The sequence below is a fragment of the Musa acuminata genome, chromosome BXJ1-1 (genome assembly GCF_036884655.1).
Source record: "Musa acuminata AAA Group cultivar baxijiao chromosome BXJ1-1, Cavendish_Baxijiao_AAA, whole genome shotgun sequence".
Classification (NCBI taxonomy): Eukaryota; Viridiplantae; Streptophyta; class Magnoliopsida; order Zingiberales; family Musaceae; genus Musa; species Musa acuminata.
Window position 1 is genome coordinate 40,324,005 of NC_088327.1, and position 17,401 is coordinate 40,341,405.

General features: G+C 38.5%; 2 protein-coding genes across 6 annotated transcripts; one reads left to right on the top strand and one right to left on the bottom strand.

Moving 5' to 3' along the window:
• Positions 1 to 789: 789 nt before the first annotated feature.
• On the bottom strand, positions 790 to 4,257 carry LOC104000663 (vacuolar protein sorting-associated protein 25). Of its 5 annotated transcripts, none has more exons than XM_018827830.2 (8): positions 4,118 to 4,257; positions 3,909 to 4,021; positions 2,425 to 2,564; positions 2,103 to 2,156; positions 1,894 to 1,982; positions 1,741 to 1,810; positions 1,358 to 1,417; positions 790 to 1,156 (listed from the first exon to the last, which is right to left on the bottom strand). In XM_018827830.2, the coding sequence occupies exons 2-8, from the start codon at positions 3,965 to 3,967 to the stop codon at positions 1,137 to 1,139; spliced, it is 492 nt and encodes a 163-aa protein (XP_018683375.2). In that variant the 5' UTR covers positions 3,968 to 4,021; positions 4,118 to 4,257; the 3' UTR covers positions 790 to 1,136. The 5 variants fall into 5 exon arrangements, with proteins under 5 accessions (XP_018683375.2, XP_018683374.2, XP_065048304.1 ...); XM_018827829.2 differs by having other exon boundaries at positions 1,735 to 1,810; XM_065192232.1 differs by having other exon boundaries at positions 1,252 to 1,417; positions 1,735 to 1,810.
• Positions 4,258 to 4,333: 76 nt separating this feature from the next.
• Positions 4,334 to 17,401, top strand: LOC135678944 (uncharacterized). The gene is made up of 4 exons (XM_065192216.1): positions 4,334 to 4,583; positions 5,793 to 6,108; positions 16,497 to 16,555; positions 17,000 to 17,401. The coding sequence occupies exons 1-4, from the start codon at positions 4,334 to 4,336 to the stop codon at positions 17,038 to 17,040; spliced, it is 666 nt and encodes a 221-aa protein (XP_065048288.1). The 3' UTR covers positions 17,041 to 17,401.

Below are 17,401 nucleotides of genomic sequence, written 5' to 3' on the forward strand. Positions count from 1 at the left end.
TTAATATTTTAAATATATTCTAAGTATTTTGTTTTTAAATATATATATATTAAATTCAAGTAAATAAATTTTATCACATTAAAATAAGTAATCTGGTTTTGTTAAAGGTTATTAAAAGAAATAGGAAAGGTTATCTACGTTATACTAACATTTTAAGATCTTAAATATTAAAACTTTCATATATGTCACTCTTGTTTAAACTCAAGAAAACTAATATTAATCATTATTATCATATTTTTTTAGAAATAAAACATAAAGTGTTGTTTGACCCTTTATATATCCTTTTGAAATGGTTATCAGTATGTATAATGATCAACTACTTGTTACTTTTCCAACTTTGTAGGAATAATTATATATGTAATATACGTAATTTTTCCAATTTATTGTGATATAAAATATATTTATATTATATATATATATATATATATATATATATATATATAAACTGTCAAGGAAGGAGGCGGAGGACCGGCCAAGTCAGCCGGCTTCTAGAATGTGCGCTCAGGCCGATCGAGTGGCTCGGCAGGGGCGTCGGCTCAGACGGAGACCAGCACATCCAATCATCAGTTGCCACGTCAACAAGGAAAAAAGGAACTCCGTCCAATGACTTCGACCTCTCTTTTCACCGCTTATTTGCGTTAGGTGCCAAAAAAACAAATCACAAAATCAATTTTGTGATTCAAGAAATAAAATCGTAAAAATCATTTTTTTTTGCCTGAAAGAATACTGCTTCCATAGATAACTATCGCATGTATATAATATATTCATTCTAAATGCAAAAAAAATAAATATCATGAACTATTTTTAAGCAATTTTTTTATATCCAATCATTCAATAAGAACGTTCACTAACACATTTGGCGTCCCTCAAATGAACGACCATTACAAACTTTTAGATGGAATCAAGTCTATGCTAGAAAAAGAAACGTGGTTGCTAAATCCGAAGCCCTCTTGTTTTCTATCCAACCACAAATGCATAAAACTCAGGTATAAATCAACAAACGATATAGTGTGCTGAAGAACAGCTCAAGTTTCATTACACTATCATCACAGTTTCACGCCCAGAATCACTTGGTACAGATTAAATTTTCCAAGTATGCATACATCTGAAAAGCTTGATTTACATCTTGATCCCATTCAAATAACCAGAGATGTATCTGCAGCAAATAAATGTTCATTTAAGCCTGAAAAGGTAAAACGTATACCATAAAGAAAGCAAGGATGATCACAATAAGAATCAGAGTTCCAGCACCGTATGGAAACAATTAACAGGTGGCTTGGAAAACAGTGTCCCAATTAGACAGAAAATTTTACTCCATCATCATCTGCTGAAGTCCCTTTGAATATTGTAGCTTTACCTTTCTGCTCCAGTAATCTCAGAACACGCAGAAGCAAACCCCGATCTATCCCAGCAAGCTCTTGAATGATAGAAAAAGTGGCATGCAAAGTGTCAGCTTATCAGCAAAAGATGTGATGTTAGAATGACAAAGTAATATGGTTGAATAGGATGTCAATTAGGTGGACAGAAAAGCCAAGTGATCAGGAGAAACAGTGAAATGAGCTAATTATCATCAACACGTGTCGAATTAACAGTAAGCACCATAGTAATCATAAAGACACTTTCCTGTGGACAAAGCGACATGAAATGTTTCACTCTTTTGTTTAATGAACTAGAAAATATTGCCCGCGAACCTGAGGGTTGATTAGCACATTGAGGAAGTTATGTTGACATTACCAGTACCGTGTGTTTCAGTTCCTGATCGCATTTCTTCAATGGTCATGACACCATCCTGCAATCCATTGTCTTTCACCTGAACAATGCAGGAGAAAACAACAATAATTAAACATGAATACTCTTCCCTCTTTGCTACTCATGTCTTCCTCTTGTACTCACAAAGTTTAAAATATAATCAGCCCACTCCTGGAGTCTTAACCAAAGCATCAGACATTTCCTATGATCTTTATCCATCCATTCGGCATGACCTGGGAGGAACAGGGTTATCAAAAAGAAGTGTACCGTATATGGAAGTTGTTTGCTGTATGATATGTTTGATTTTATTCACACTGCTTAACAAAGTGAATGAAAAATATCTGGAGACGAACCTTCACTTATCAGAGCAGAAAGAAATACCTCCCTTGCCTCATGGCTTAAAGATCCTAAAAGCCCATCGCAAAGTTTTTCGTTAAAAGTATTTCTCAAAATCTAGCAATGAGTAGACATGAGAAACTCAAATAACAAGCATCTTTGCAACAGCTCAATTTCAATTTGCAATGGTGAAGGAAAAAACATTAAAATGAATTAGGTGAGCAATTTGAATGCTCCAAGAGAAAAACAAAATTATATATCCCACTATGCAAATATAGACCTCAATCTTAATTCCATCACTTGATAATGACCGTGTAATCATATAAAAGGTCGACTAACTTTCAATGACTGGATTAGAAAACAGAGGGAAATCTTCTTCCAATCCTATCACAAAAATCTTTTGACTTCTGCAGTAATCAAGTAGCAGCTGCTTCCATACTTGCACTTGCTTCTCACGTGTTTCCTTCACTGGCTGCAAACTAAAAGCAAAAGAGAGTGAGATTGATGTTTTGACCTCGTTCTGCATAAAGAAGAGTAAAGCTCCATTTATGCACACCGTAAAGCTCCATTTTTGCATACAAAAGTGTGAGTGCAAAAAAACTTTGTAATTCATAACCTAATATAAACTATATGATTTGTTCCTGGGCATTCGCAAAAAAACTTTGTGAGTGCAAAAAAACTTTGTAATGCAAAAAAACTTTGTAATTCATAACCTAAGATAGAATTATTTTTATATAGCTGAGAAAGCGGAGACAAAGCCACGATATCAAATTGCAATTTTTACAATGCATCAAAACTCAAAAGTAAAAGAGCCATACTAAAGCACAAACATGAAATAATTAAGTAATATCTGGCAAATTAGAAAGATAGATTGCAACTGAAGAACTACAAAAATGATACATCACATGATCCTGACAGTCAGACAGGAAATCAACACAAGCATAGTAATTTTATGTACAACTCATCCAGCGAATGGTTCGTGGAGGGTATCTTTCGAAGAAAACATTACAGCTAGGATCCAGGAGTGCTAGTTCATGACAAGGCGAACACTGAGATACACAAGATGCTTCAGGTATAAGCAGGTAGTGAATTTGTGCGATGAGAAACTCCTTGCTCCACAATATCCAAAGCAAAAAAAAAAAAAAGAATGCAACAGGTATTCTTTTTCCTACCAACTGGAGTTATTTCAGAAAGACTTGTCATGGTATGTAATGCTAGGAACAAGCACAATTGAGGAGGAGAGCAATTAAGTGGTAAGTCAGTAATATGATTTATTTGGGAAGGAAGGTTTGCTCCCAATTACGACAAGTCCCATTATGAATTTTAGACCAACAAATATAAAAAAACAATATGCTTGAATTGAAAGTTGCTATTGAGAACCTGAATCCCTTTGAACGACATCAACATGTTCAATCATGGACAAAGAAACGATGGAACAAAGCATCTCAGTCAACAAGTATTAGCTTGCAATTAGGTGGAGATTACGCCTCTTCAGGACACCAAATGATCCAACTAAAAAGTTGAGACTATTAAAAGTGAAGTCATTCCTCTAAACATGTGTGCAAATGATTCTCCCCAGGCGAAATGAAATTTTCTTAAATGATAACACTTCGTTTTCTAGGCAGCAACCAAGCCATAGAAATGGAAATTCTACTATTCTCATTATATTACTCTCCAACTTATATAAATCAAAAGAAACCACATGATTACATAAGAAGAACAGAGAACAACCCATCCATTTAGCGATGCTAATTGTTCTCCTGCTACCAAAAACAATAAGTCGAAAAGGGAATCTAATTGCAAGCAGTCATTTAGTGGATTACGTGAAGAAAGGTGGGAAATTGAAGAACTGAGGCAGCTTAAAGTTCCCTAGTCTCTGCATCTGAGCGCGCGCTCCCCCCAAAACAAGTATATCCTTCTCCTCTTTGTTGCAACCCTGCAGTCAGATCATTCAAACGTCAAATTCCTCCGCAGAAACCAAATCTTGACAATGACATGATACAGATTATAATTATGAATGCGCTCTTGCTACCAATTAGATTCGATATCCGCCGTGGAAGCTGGAATTACTATCCTTCAACAATCGAAGAGAAAGAAGCCCTAAGGGCAAAATAAAGTGGTCGACACCGGTCCGGTTCTTTTAACTCGAATCGCCCGGTTTTCTGATCGAATTTTTGGACCGGATTTGTACTATAAATTGGCTTTTCCCCTCATCTCAATCTTCGTCTTCGGCGCTCCCATAAGCGCCATGGATCGCTTCAAGAACTTGACGAAGCTCCAAGTGGAGGTGGAGGAGGAGAACGGAGATGGAGGATACGACGGAAAGAAGGCGTTGGAGGCACAAAATGAAGAGGCGGAGGCAAAGGAAGTCGCTGAAGAGATGGGACAATTCACGGGATTGAAGGTCCGGAGGAGGGCCGCGCTCTTCGGCGAGTGCAAGGGGGACTACGTCGGCGTCCCATCCGATCCCTTCCTCCACAGGATCTTGACCAAGCAAGGTTAACTTTACTGTCCGGTTGAATTTTTCCATCTGTTACTTATTTTGTTGCAATATGAATCCCATCGTTCGCCAATTTTTTGGCTTTGTTTATTTCCTGGTGGAGGTTCGTTTTCTTCTGTTGCTCAATCGATTGAATGGTCTACATTGGTGACGAATTTTGGGTCTTTCTGAAGAGATTTGGCATAGATGTAGGGTAATTCGCCGCATGAACATGTCAAAATATTGAAACCACTAGGGTTCTTGATTTGGCTTTGGCCTCCTTGTATTTCAGAGTATATGTATTTGGCCTAGTAAATTGATTGTAAAAGAAGTCTTGCCATTTAGGATTTGTTAAAATTATGTTCGATAATTCAACTTCTAATTCAGGAAAATATCATGAAGGTTATTGCATTTTTTGTATCATGAAAAAAATAAAATCCCTAAAGTCCGATGGATTCTGGTAGATTATATAATCATCATCAACTTTAAGATTTAGAAATATTAATTTTAGTTGGCAATCATTTAATTATTCATGTATCTTTTCTCTTTTTTGCTGCTATAACTCTAGTATGCTAAAGCTCTTGTTTCTGATACTAATACACCGTTGAATATTCTTTGGGTTTGATACTCCACTGTTACAATATATGCCCAGCATAACTTTTACTAGATTTGGCACCGATTTCTGCTCTGAGAAAATTCAACTGGAACTAGGTGGTTGATGGATCTGCAAAAGAAGTTGCTCTCTCTCTATCTATACATACATACATACATACATATCCTTGCATTGATTCAGGTAGAACTAGATTTGGGTTCCAAGTAGAACTAGATGCAAAGACAGTTAGTTCTATGCATTGATTTAGGTTTATTTTTTTTCCTGTTCATTTGTATGTGCCTGAACATACATACAGATCCTTGCATTGATTCAGGTAGAACTAGATTTGGGTTCTAAGTAGAACTAGATGCAAAGACAGTTAGTTCTATGCATTGATTCAGGTTTATTTGATTTCCCGTTCATTTATATGTGCCTGAATTTCTTGGAGATTAGTCAACAGATCCTTTCTCAATGCTAACAACTGCATGAAATTCTAACATGTTTTTTTGTTTTTAATATCTTGAACCCATTTTTTTCAGGATGAACATTTGAGACCTATGTTGAGAAAGGCTAGAATAGTCTGCTGAAATTGACAGAGTTTCATGAAATGATTAAAACTGTTCATTATCTCTGCAGGTGACATTACAGTTCTTTTTGCTGACAAGGTGGTTAAGTTCACTGGATCTGGGAAGATGAAGAAGCATATTTTGCTAATTACAGATTTTGCTATCTATCTTGTTGATCCTGATGCTGATGTCTTGAAAAGGCGAATAGCACTTGCAGCTGTTGAAAAGATATGCTTGAGCAAATTCGATGATAATTTTTTTGCACTCATCGTTCCTACCGAGTATGATTGTCTTATGGCGAGCACAAGAAAAATAGAGATTGCAAATGTGCTAATGGAAGCCACTAAGGGTGCATCTGAGGAAATTGAGGTGGTTTTCTCTGACAGGTATTTGTTCCAAATAGCTTCTTATATTGTTTTTTGATGATGAGTCCATGTGTCATGATAAGGTTGCTCCTTTCGCTACTTGAATATTGAGAGTTTGTCTTGGGAACAACCTCTTGTGCTCCCATGCATTGTGCCAAGGTTCGTCATACTGGTCTAAACTGATATATCGACTGATCGATAGTATGGTATAAATTGCTTTGTACATACTGTGTGTCGATACGGTCAGGCATGCCTACAACACGGAAAACTAGCCAAAAATAGCTCCAAAAATTACTAGAAAAAATGTTAGATTAAGGTTTTTAAGTTAAAAATAAATATAAATTTAGTATAAATTTAGCAAAAATAATCTGAATAAGGAAAGAATAATTGCATATATCTTTTTCGGGCTTCAAGGAGTAGCTTTGTGGTAAGTCTCGGACCGTCCTTCCGTTGATATTAAACTATCTGTAAAGAAATGATTTGAATTGTTAGATTATTTGTTAAATAATTTAAACTTTAAGATTCAAATGAATCAAGTTATCAATTGATAGATATATTTGGTTCTACCATAAAAAAAAATGACGGGACTCCATGGGTGAGGGATTAGGGTCCTTGATCCTACGTATCTGTATATCAATTTGATATGTTTGTCAGATCCAATCTTGAAATTGATTCCATGGTGTAGTATACCGATACATTGTATGCTATTGTTGCATCAATGTAGTAATGGTCGTAGTTTGATCATAGTGAACCATATATGTTTGAGGCGGCTCTTGAGGCAAGTACAATTCTGGTATGTATTGGTGCGAAGGATAGAGAATATCAAAACTTTTACTTTCACCATTAATCTGTTACTCTGTATCATAAGATCGATTATCGTACTTGCTTAAAAGAGAATGACCAACTATCATCATACTGTTGTTGGCCATAAGATTATCTATAATATGATGGTTGTGAATACAATGAGCTCTACTCTGTGTCTACGTTATGTAAGCTTTATCGTATCTGCTCAAAATCATTCATTGCCTTCCTCTTATCCTTTCGTGTATAAACTTAATCAGTATCTCATCGAGCTCCATGATCTGAATCTTGGATGATATGCGTAAAATACTTCTTCTTGGTCCATACTGTCACGGACTTAGTCGGAATTGCCTAAGTCATGTGGCACCCTTGCGGCAAAGACGCGAACTTAGCTTGCGTTGCTTAAGTCGCGCTTCGCTTTGCGATTTGCGTCCACAAAGATCAGCCCACTTGCAACCTCTTGCAGGTCCCGAAAGACCTGTAAAAGAGAAAGTTGATTAGTTCGAAGAACGAGCAACGGACAAGTCCCGACGTCTCGCGAAAAGGGGAAGCTTTACAAGCAATTCAGCGAGCACCTTGCTTGCACAAGAGAAAAGAGAGAGAGGAGGAAAACAAGGACTTTAGAGGGTTGAACGAACAACTGCAAGTCCACAAACAGCTGCTCACCGGGTGTTGGGCGCGACAACAAGTTCCCGTCAAGGTAACGTGCGAACTTGCGAAAGGTTGTTCAACGCCCGATACTATACCGAAGCCTCATCCCCCATGGTGCCACCCGAGTGGTTCCAGGGTGCTGAGATGGCTGACGTTTCGCGTGTAGTAGTGGGCTGAAGAAAACAGCCCGTGGCACTCGAAAACGAAGCTGTTTTGGGGTTGTTTTGCTCGGTTCGGTGAGCGGCCGCACTGTAACGCTGCAACTTGTTTGAACTTACATTTTTACAAGCAAAAGGACTTAAAACCAAGCCAAAACATGCTGCCAAGCAGTTGTACATGTAGGTAAGAGCGAGGAACAGTTCGTTGAACGGAGTTGTTGCGGGTATGCGATGACCATTCGTGACATTCTCCCCTACTTCAACTGTTGACGCCCTCGTCGATGCTTGTTGGTAGTTGTTGATAATTGTTTCTTCATGTCGCAGGGCATCTTCAAGCTCCCAACTAGCTTCAGTTCGGGGAAGGTTTCGCCACTTCACCAAGTACTCGGTCTGCTCAGCTCCATTGGGTAGCTTTATCTTGCGATCCGCTAAAATGGTTTCAACTCGCTTTTCGTAGGAGACTCTGGTGGGGGTAGCCGAGTTGGAACACTTCGGGAAGCATCTTGCGGATCCGAGTGGTAGGCTTTTAGATTGCTGGCGTGAAAAACATTGTGAATTTTGAACCACGCCGACAGCTGCAACTTGTAGGAGACATTGCCCACCCTGCTGATGATTGGGAAGGGCCCTTCATACTTGTGCATCAATCCTTTGTGTACTTTGTTCCTAAAGAATTAGAGTGGTGCTGGTTTGAGCTTTACCAACACCAAATCGCCGACCTTGAACTCTTGCAGTCGCCTTCCCAAGTCTGCCCACTTCTTCATCCTTTTTACCGCCTTCTTCAAGTAAGCCCACACAATATCTGCATTTCAGTGCCACTCCTTTGTGAAGTGGTAGGCTGACGGACTACTCCCAGTATACCCGATTGCCATGGTGTGAGGAGTTGACATTTGTTGTCCTGTAATGATCTCGAAGGGGCTCTTGTTGGACGCAGAGCTCCGCTGCAAGTTGTAGGAGAATTGGGCAATGTCCAACAACTTCACCAATCTCATTGGTTGCCACTCACGTAGTGCCGAAGATATTGCTCTAGGTGCGAGTTTATCCTTTCGGTTTGGCCATCCGTCTAGGGGTGGAGGCTTGTGGAGAAGTATTACTTGGACCCCAATAATTTGAATAGCTCGGTCCAGAATCGTCCCAGGAACCGAGCGTCTCGATCACTGATGATATTGTGCGAGACTCCCCGATACTTCACCATATCCTTCATCATTAACTTGGTCGCCTCCTTTGCTGAATAGTGTAGGGGAGCAGCAATGAAAGTTGCATACTTTGAAAACCGATCGACCACCACGAGTATCGATTCGAGTCTCCCTACTGCAAGCAAGCTTAATATGAAGTCCAAGGAAATGCTCTCCCACGACCTTTCTAGTACGGGCAACGGCTCCAAAAGTCCCACCGGCTTTTGTTGCTCCACCTTGTCTTGTTGGCAAATGAGGCACGTTCGAACATATTCCTTCACATCAGTCCCCCATCTTTGGTCAATAGAAGGCTCTCGTGGCTCTCTCCACGAGAGCCAAGGTTCTATGAATTCCTGGGTGTCCGGCCCAAAGGGAATCGTGACACTCTCTTAAGAGTTCACATCTCAGATTGTCCACTCGAGGAACATAAACCCTATTCGCTTTAGTGTAAACAAGTCCCTCCTGGAACCAGAACCGTCGTGCCTTGTCTTCTTTAATGAGTTGTATCAGGGCTTCTGCTTGGGGATTACTGTACGGTCCATCCCTGATCCTGGAAAGGAAGTTGGAGTGCAACTGACTTGCTTGGCCTCTGCCCTCCAATTGTACGGCATTCACACGCTCCACTTTCTGACTCAATGCATCGGCCACGACATTCGCCTTTCCGGGCTTGTACTCCATTGCCATATCAAACTCAGCCAGGAAGTCCTACCATCGTGCTTGGTTTGGGGAGAGTTTCCTCTGAGTTTGGAAATAGCTCAAAGCGATATTGTCTGTCCTTAGTACAAATCACGATCCAAGAAGGTAGTGTCGCCAAACTTGGAGACAGTGGATCACCGCTGTCATCTCCTTCTCGTGCACTGGATACCGCCGCTCGGTCTCGTTGAGTTTACGGCTCTCATAGGCCACCGAATGACCCTCCTGCATGAGTACTCCCCCAATAGCGAAGTCTGAAGCATCTGTATGGACTTTGAAGGGCTCCCCATAGAGTCACGGACAAAGTTCTAAACAGGATGTTTGATGTAATACTTGTGTATGTCCGTGTCTCTCTGTTTGTTTATGCTTTGCACAGCATGTAGAGGAATGGTTGAAGGCATAACAGCCCTATTTTAGTTAGATTTGGTGGCATTCTTAGGCTTGTAAATAAATGTTGTGTCATGTGGACACTTGTGAGAGATATTCAGTCTATAGTGGATCATTTTGACCCTTTGTTGTGCAACTGTTCAGAGCTTCTAAAGTCTGTTTGTAATTTGTATTGTCTATGAAGTGTTTTCGGAAATGTTTGCTTATGGATCCCGAGTGAGGCGTTTTCTCTAACCCGTTTTTTCTTTTGTGGATCCTAATGGGACCATGGGAGGCTGACCTTTGCAGACGAACACGCAAGGGTGCCACATAACTTAGGCAAACCAGCTAAGTCCGTGACAGAAGGTATCAGAGCGGGACAAGCACTCATATAAACACTTGGCATGCAAACGTGGGGGACCTAGCGGGGCTGAGTTGAGGGCAGCCAGCACACACGCGACCGTTTGGGGGAAAACGGGCATGGAGATATAGGGAAAAGGAATCACTCGGAGGAGTGGATATCTGAGATTGGCATTCAGAGGAATTGCCAACCCTTCGCACAAGAGGCACCACGAGAACAAACAAGCTTGGAAGAATGCGGAGCGCACAAAGGTTAGGATGGCTGAGCTCGAGCTACAGCTCGGCGTTGACAACTATACTTAGATGGTGCTCAAGGCAAGCGAGGTGCTTGGTAAAGGATGAGACCATGCAAGGTGGAATGAGTTGCTCAGTAACCGAAAGAGTTATGCAAAGCTCACAGAGGTGAGGAGAATTGCTAACTCGAAGAATTCGGTACTCATGCATGGACTTGTATGCGGATGATGGAATGTTCGCGGCCATCCCAAGGCGATCGAAACTCGGCGCCATGGAGCATTGAAACTTTCTCTTCGGCATGTGAAGGATACGTCCGTAGGAGGCTGAAGTGTGCAGCGAGTTCGAAGAACGAGCGATGGACAAGTCCCGACGTCTCGCGAAAAGGGAAAGCTTTACAAGCAATTCAGCAAGCACCTTACGTGCACAAGAGAAAAGAGGGAGAGGTGGAAAACAAGGACTTTAGAGGGTTGAACGAAGAGCTGCAAGTCCACAAACAGCTGCTCACGGGGTGTCGGGCGCGACAACAAGTTCCCGTCAAGGTAACGTGCGAACGTACGAAAGGTTGTTCAACGCCCGACACTATACCGAAGCCCCATCCCCCATGGTGCCACCCGGGTGGTTCTAGGGTGTTGAGATGGCTGACGTTTCGCGTGCAGTAGCGAGCTGCAGAAAACAGCTCGTGGCACGCGAAAACGAAGCTGTTTTGGACTGTTTTATGGTTGTTTTGCTCGGTTCGGTGAGCGGTCGCACTGTAGCACTGCAACTTGTTCGAACTTACATTTTTACAAACAAAAGGACTTAAAACCAAGTCGAAACATGCTGCCAAGCAACTGTACATGTAGGTGAGAGCGACGAACGGTTCGTTGAACAGAGTTGTTGCGGGTGTGCGACGACCGTTCGTGACAATACACCACCCTCAAACTATGTAGATGGGACCATTGACCCCCCAATGTCGTCGTCATTATCAGTCGAGTTACTACTGTTCACGTCACTACCAGGTCTCTAGACCAAACGGGTTACTGAATGTGATTGAGAATGTGTCACATTGCCCAACTTGATTCTTTCCAATGGTGTGACTGATGCTATTCCCTTTGTCTTTGCCTTTGTATGTTGGGCATCTTTAGTTCCTTGAGTAGTCTGTCTCGATGTTGTCCTGCTCCTTCTGTCACGTTCTGACATAGGGGATCTTCCTCCTGTTGGGGATAATATGCTTCCTTTTTTTCTATTGTCTCGATGATAAAACTTGAAGGACGTGAAGGATCTCTCGCCTCACCAAGTAAAGGATCCTCTTAGTTCTTCACTGCTTCAACCAACTCTAACATTGGCTGTGAATCTTCGTTGTAGTATTGGAAGTAAATAGGATCAATATGTGGTTCATTTGGCTCCTTGTCCAACTCGGCACACCGTAACTTTAGCCGCATATTGTAGTAGAGATATACCAGTTTCTCTAACCATCTATACGATAGTCTATCGGGGACCTTCATATGAATCAATACAAACGTTAACCATTTACGTTCGTAATGTCTCAATGTTGTCGTCTGCGAAAGTATACGGACAACAACCTTCGTTAAATTTAGTGTGTTCTCTCCAAATTGTATCCACTACTAGACTGCAAAAAGATATAAATATGATTTTATTAACATAACAAATAATTGATGTTAAATATAGTTTATAATGAACATATGTGTAATTTTCCCTACTATGATCTATATTATAACAACACGTTACAACTATAATATCGAAGAATGAACCAATTGTTTTCTGGAATAATCGTCCCTCCATAATAGCATCGGTTGTATCGATAGTGTTTGGCAAGAGTTGATATATAACACTTCTTAGTGTTGATAGTAAATATGATCGTGTTCCAAGGCAATATCAAATTTGAATGCTTTAATTTAGATAATACGTTGCAAAACAAATAATTTTGTTAGTAATAATTTTTCAAATATTAAAAAATTATGAATTAAATTATGTTGAATAGGAATTTACCTGTACCATAGATGTCTTGGTCCATATGAACTTCGGTCCACCGATCAATAATATGTAATTATTGCTCGACCTTAAAATCATCTGTGATTGTTTACTTGATCTCCTCTCTTGTTGTAATTAGCATACGTCTAAGATAAGACATTTGAGGATGCTTATCCATATCGATCTTACAAAGGATAACATAAAGTGGTTTCACTCCTATTATATTTTCATTCACAGTATCTCAAAATCTAGAAGAAAAAAATAGTCTTTTCACATTTTTTCCATCGCTCGATCTCGAATACTATAATCGGACCACTCCTGTGAAGTGACCATTGCCTTGAGACCCTGCCTCTTTTGTTGTATTGACTTTAAAGCAAAGAAATTTGTGACAAGCCAAGTGAGTCGGGTTAGAGTATCTCACCATTTGTATAGTTTTGCATCAAATACTGAACCTAATAATGATTATATAAAAACTTTATAATGGACTATGCTCAAGCTACACTATTGCTAACTTATGGTAATTCATTAATATCCTTCAACATTAGATCTATGCAATGAGCTGCACATGGAGCCAAAAACAATGTTTTTCTTTTTTCTATCAATTGTAAATCGATCTTTTTGAAATTAGCTCCATTGCCGATGACTATCTGGACAATGTATTATGGTTCAATCTCCTCTATCATTGTGTCCATTAGGTTTTTAATATAGTTTGCATCTTGAATCTTATCGGAAGCATTAACTAACTTATAAAAAACCATCTATCTATTGCAATACACAAGAAAATTGATAATACTCATTCTTATTGACCCTGTCCAATACATAAGTGTCACCTCATATTTGTCCCATTCCATCTTGAAGGATTTAATTCAATCCTTCAGTTCTACCACCTTATCTAAATATACGTCATGGATCTCTTTCAATGTTGGAGGTTAGATCCTCATGTCAGCCTTTTGAATAGAAGAGACCATGCTTTGATAATATAGATCTTGGACTGTGTTTGCAGGAAATCTGTGGAAGTTGAGCCATTTAGCTATTGCCTTCCCAACATCCTGTTTCTTTCTTTTGTATATGTATCATCAATTCGTGTCTACTTCGTTGTTTGTAGAGGATATGCTTACGGATCAATATCAATAATATCTAGTGTTGACATACTGCCAAGTCATCTGATAAAACCATGGATTCTACCCTGCTTCATGCTACTAATCCGGCTCAATTTAGGAGGAGGGGCAATTGGTTGCCTCATGCTAGTCGACCTTTGGAATTCCTATGGCGTAGACCCACTACCATCGTCATGTTCCCATTGAGTTAGGTTGTCGATGACTCATTACTTCCTCATACATGTACTTATGCTCCAATGATGCACGAATACCAACTTTGAGATTCGGGTCGATATCATCGTCGTGACCCTCATATTCATCATAAATTGGTTCTTACATAGCCCTGTAGTATTCTTCCTCAGCTCTTACATAGATCTCCATCGATACCTTCTTGTATTTTGCAACATTAAGATACTCACCGGTTAAATATATCTTTGTCCAGTTAATTCCTCCAACCTTACAGATATAGTCACAATAAATGCATTGTCAATAATGATGGTTTTCATCTATATTTCGAGCATGGTCTCAAGCATCATCATGTGTCTGTTCCTTTGGTACCATATTCCTACCAAAGTTGAATCAAATAAACAAATTGCCATTAGAACTAATTTGAAATAACAAGGTACGATTATATATAATATATTCTATTTTGCCACTATAAACATCTCATTCAACCTATTCGGCATTAAATACATAAAATTTACTCAATATAGGTCAAATTATGATGAATTCATAATTAAATACACTAATAATAATATTAAAAACATTAATTACTCTTTAATTAGCCCTCTCTTACCATATTAAACATGTTAAATACTCTAATAATTATTAAATACATAAAATTGACCCAATAAAGGGTCAAATAACGATAAATTTATCATCAAATACACTAATTACATTAGTAAAAAAATAATTAAACCCTAATTAGCCCTATTTTACCACTATAAGTATATCAAACATCATAAGAGGCATTAAATACATAAATTTTAGGCCAAATTACGATGAAATCATCATTAAATATTGTAATCACAGCTTTAACATAGTTAATTACTACCTAATTATTCAATTTCACTACTATAAACATGTTAAACACTCGAATAGGCATTAAAGACATTTAATTGACCCAATATAATTTGAATTTCAATTAAATCAATATTAAATACACTAATCACATCATTAACATAGTTAATTGATCCTTAATTAGTCTTCTTTGCCACTTGATTCTTAATTAGTCCTCTTTGCCACTATAAACATGTCAAACACCTAATATGTATTAAATACATTGAACTGACCCAATGAGTTAAATTTCAATTAAATCATCATTAAAATTACTAATCACAGCATTAAAAATTTAATTAAAACCTAATTAAATCTATTATACCATCACAAACATGTAAATCAACTTAATATGCATGAAATACAAATATTTGACCCATTAAGTGTCTAATTTCAAAACAATCAGCATTAAACACACTAATCACAACATTAAAACCCTTAATTACTCATTAATTAATACTATTCTACAATCATAATGACCTCGAATAACATATTAGACATTGAGAACATAGAATAGGCTTAATCATCTTATAAATCATCAAAAATCGAGAAAAAATGACATACTTTTGATTAGAGAGTTTGTCCTCTAACTTAAGTGTTAATCCTCCCTAATTAGCCTTATTAGCTTGATCCAAACCACAAATCTCAGCTTTGTGAAGTCTTAAGAAATGCAAATGTGAGACTGAGAGAAAGAAATGAGTAAGAAGGAGATTGAGAGAGTATGAGAGTTTGAGAGAGTGAAAGAGGGTGAAAGAGGTGAGGAAAGAGTTTAAAAACCTTTTTAAATGGATTTGACCATTGGAATTGGTCAGATCCGAGTCGTCCGTTGGTAATGGTTGAAATATGACCATTACCGATCGGTACAGGTTGATGACGATCGAATTTCGATCGTTCCAACTGGTACAGTCCTCGTATCAGGTAATTCGAAGTCATTCAGCATATATCACCTAGTACAAAGTGGTTTGCGTATTGGTCCCTTGTCAGACCAGTATGTATCGTTAGTACTGGGCGATATACCATGGTACGATAAACTCTGCATTGTGCCATCCTTTTTAACCTGACATTCCTTTTCCATTTTTTTACATGCGACCACAGTTAGAATATTTAGTTTGTCCTTTGGCATGTAAACTGTACTGTAGAAGGAGAAAATTTATTGTTGGCATGTGTTTTTAAGCACCTAAAAGTGCTTTACTATCTTGTAGGAGTATTGAGTAACTTATTCTCATATATGAAGCATATTTACTCAGATTGCTTACTGAACTAAGACCTTTTCCCTGCATGTTATCTTGCCTAGAAGCTTCTAATAAATAAGAAAGAAAGGGGAAACAGAAGGAAAAAGAAAAAAGAAAAGACAGAAACGAAAAGAAATTTTTGCTTATTAAAACTTTTCTAGAGAGATGAGTACAAGAAATATGTTAATTTGCAAATGTATGTTAGAAGTTATCTAGTGTTAGCTGACAAGGTGAAGCTTGTCTTTTTTTCTTTGCAAAGAAACACCTATGTTCAGCTAAAATTGATTTTGCAGGAGATACGAGTTCAATGGGATTGCAAACTTGTCATACCTTATGAAATTGCTCAGAAAAAATTTTGAGATAGACATCAAATTTTGGTGCATTTGGAATGAAAATTAAGACAATTTGTATATCAGTGAATTAACTGAGAGCTTAGTTAGTCTGTCTTTTGCTGTAAAAATTTCAAGTCGTATACTCTAGAGAAATCAAAAGAGCAACTATTGCAGATTTAACAGATAGATAGGTGCTCTATTTATTTTTTGCAATAAGAACTTTTTGTGGAAATATTTTCAAGAATTTTTGCGGCTCATGCACATTAATTGCTATATGAATATGCAGGTTTGAGTATCATGCTGCTGACGACATGGTGAAAGAAGTTGAATTTGAGGAAGTAAATGGTCCGTGGAACTTTTCCCAAACTTTTGTTATCAGACTGTTCATATTATGGTGGCTAGATCAGGACTTGTACCTCACAGAGTTGGTGTTAGGTTTACCTAAAATCCTTAGATGATGAGCAGTTGTACCTTGTTGGGTCTGGAATGGAAGTTGGAAGACATTCTGCCATATTAGGATTTCATTGACATTTTTCCCTTGTAGCACATGTTTATCTCACCATCATCTATCATATATGATGAATGTTTGAGATGAACTAAAGTCCTACCTAGAGTGTGACCAAAAGTTGGCCCTATGTCGAATCTCTGCATTAGGGCATTTTCATCCTTCAACTTGCTGATGTGCTGCACGTGGACATGGACACGCGTGCACACGCACACTTTAAACTTGCATAGAGTATCACTTTATATTTCTCAAAGAGCACTAATATTGTTATTTTTTGTCTGCAGGGGGCATTAAAACGAGGATCACAAAGAAGGAAATCCAGTGATCACAAAGAAGGAAATCCCACCTGGATTTCTGAAGCACCCAATGTATAGGCTCCATTTTCCTTTTAACATTGGAACATCCTTGCCACCACCGGCTTCCATATAATTTTGTTCTCTTGAAGAATCAGCACATTTGGCTCCCAAATTCACATTTGTTATATCCCTAACCATTATAGCAACTTTCTGAAGCTGGAGTTTGTTCTTTGTGCATCCGTTAGGATATTGTTGTTTGGGCTGTGTCCATTTATTTGGTAAGTCCTTGAGAGTCAATTTGTTTCAACTTTTGCCTTTGATGATGCCAAAGAGTTTCAATATCTTATTGATATGTTACAGCAAAATGGCTTTTGCTAAAAGTTTCTTTCA

Bases quoted from the DNA above. Each gene is read 5' to 3' on its own strand.
- LOC104000663 (XM_065192232.1), bottom strand. From the start codon at position 3,967: ATGCAGAGACTAGGGAACTTTAAGCTGCCTCAGTTCTTCAATTTCCCA. The intron at 1,983-2,102 runs GTTCGTCTCCAG...TGTTCCTCCCAG, and splicing joins TTCTGCTCTGATAAGTGAAG to GTCATGCCGAATGGATGGAT. The intron at 1,811-1,893 runs GTGAGTACAAGA...TGCATTGTTCAG, and splicing joins CTGATTATATTTTAAACTTT to GTGAAAGACAATGGATTGCA.
- LOC135678944 (XM_065192216.1), top strand. From the start codon at position 4,334: ATGGATCGCTTCAAGAACTTGACGAAGCTCCAAGTGGAGGTGGAGGAG. The intron at 6,109-16,496 runs GTATTTGTTCCA...ATGAATATGCAG, and splicing joins GAGGTGGTTTTCTCTGACAG to GTTTGAGTATCATGCTGCTG. The intron at 16,556-16,999 runs GTCCGTGGAACT...TTTTGTCTGCAG, and splicing joins TGAATTTGAGGAAGTAAATG to GGGGCATTAAAACGAGGATC.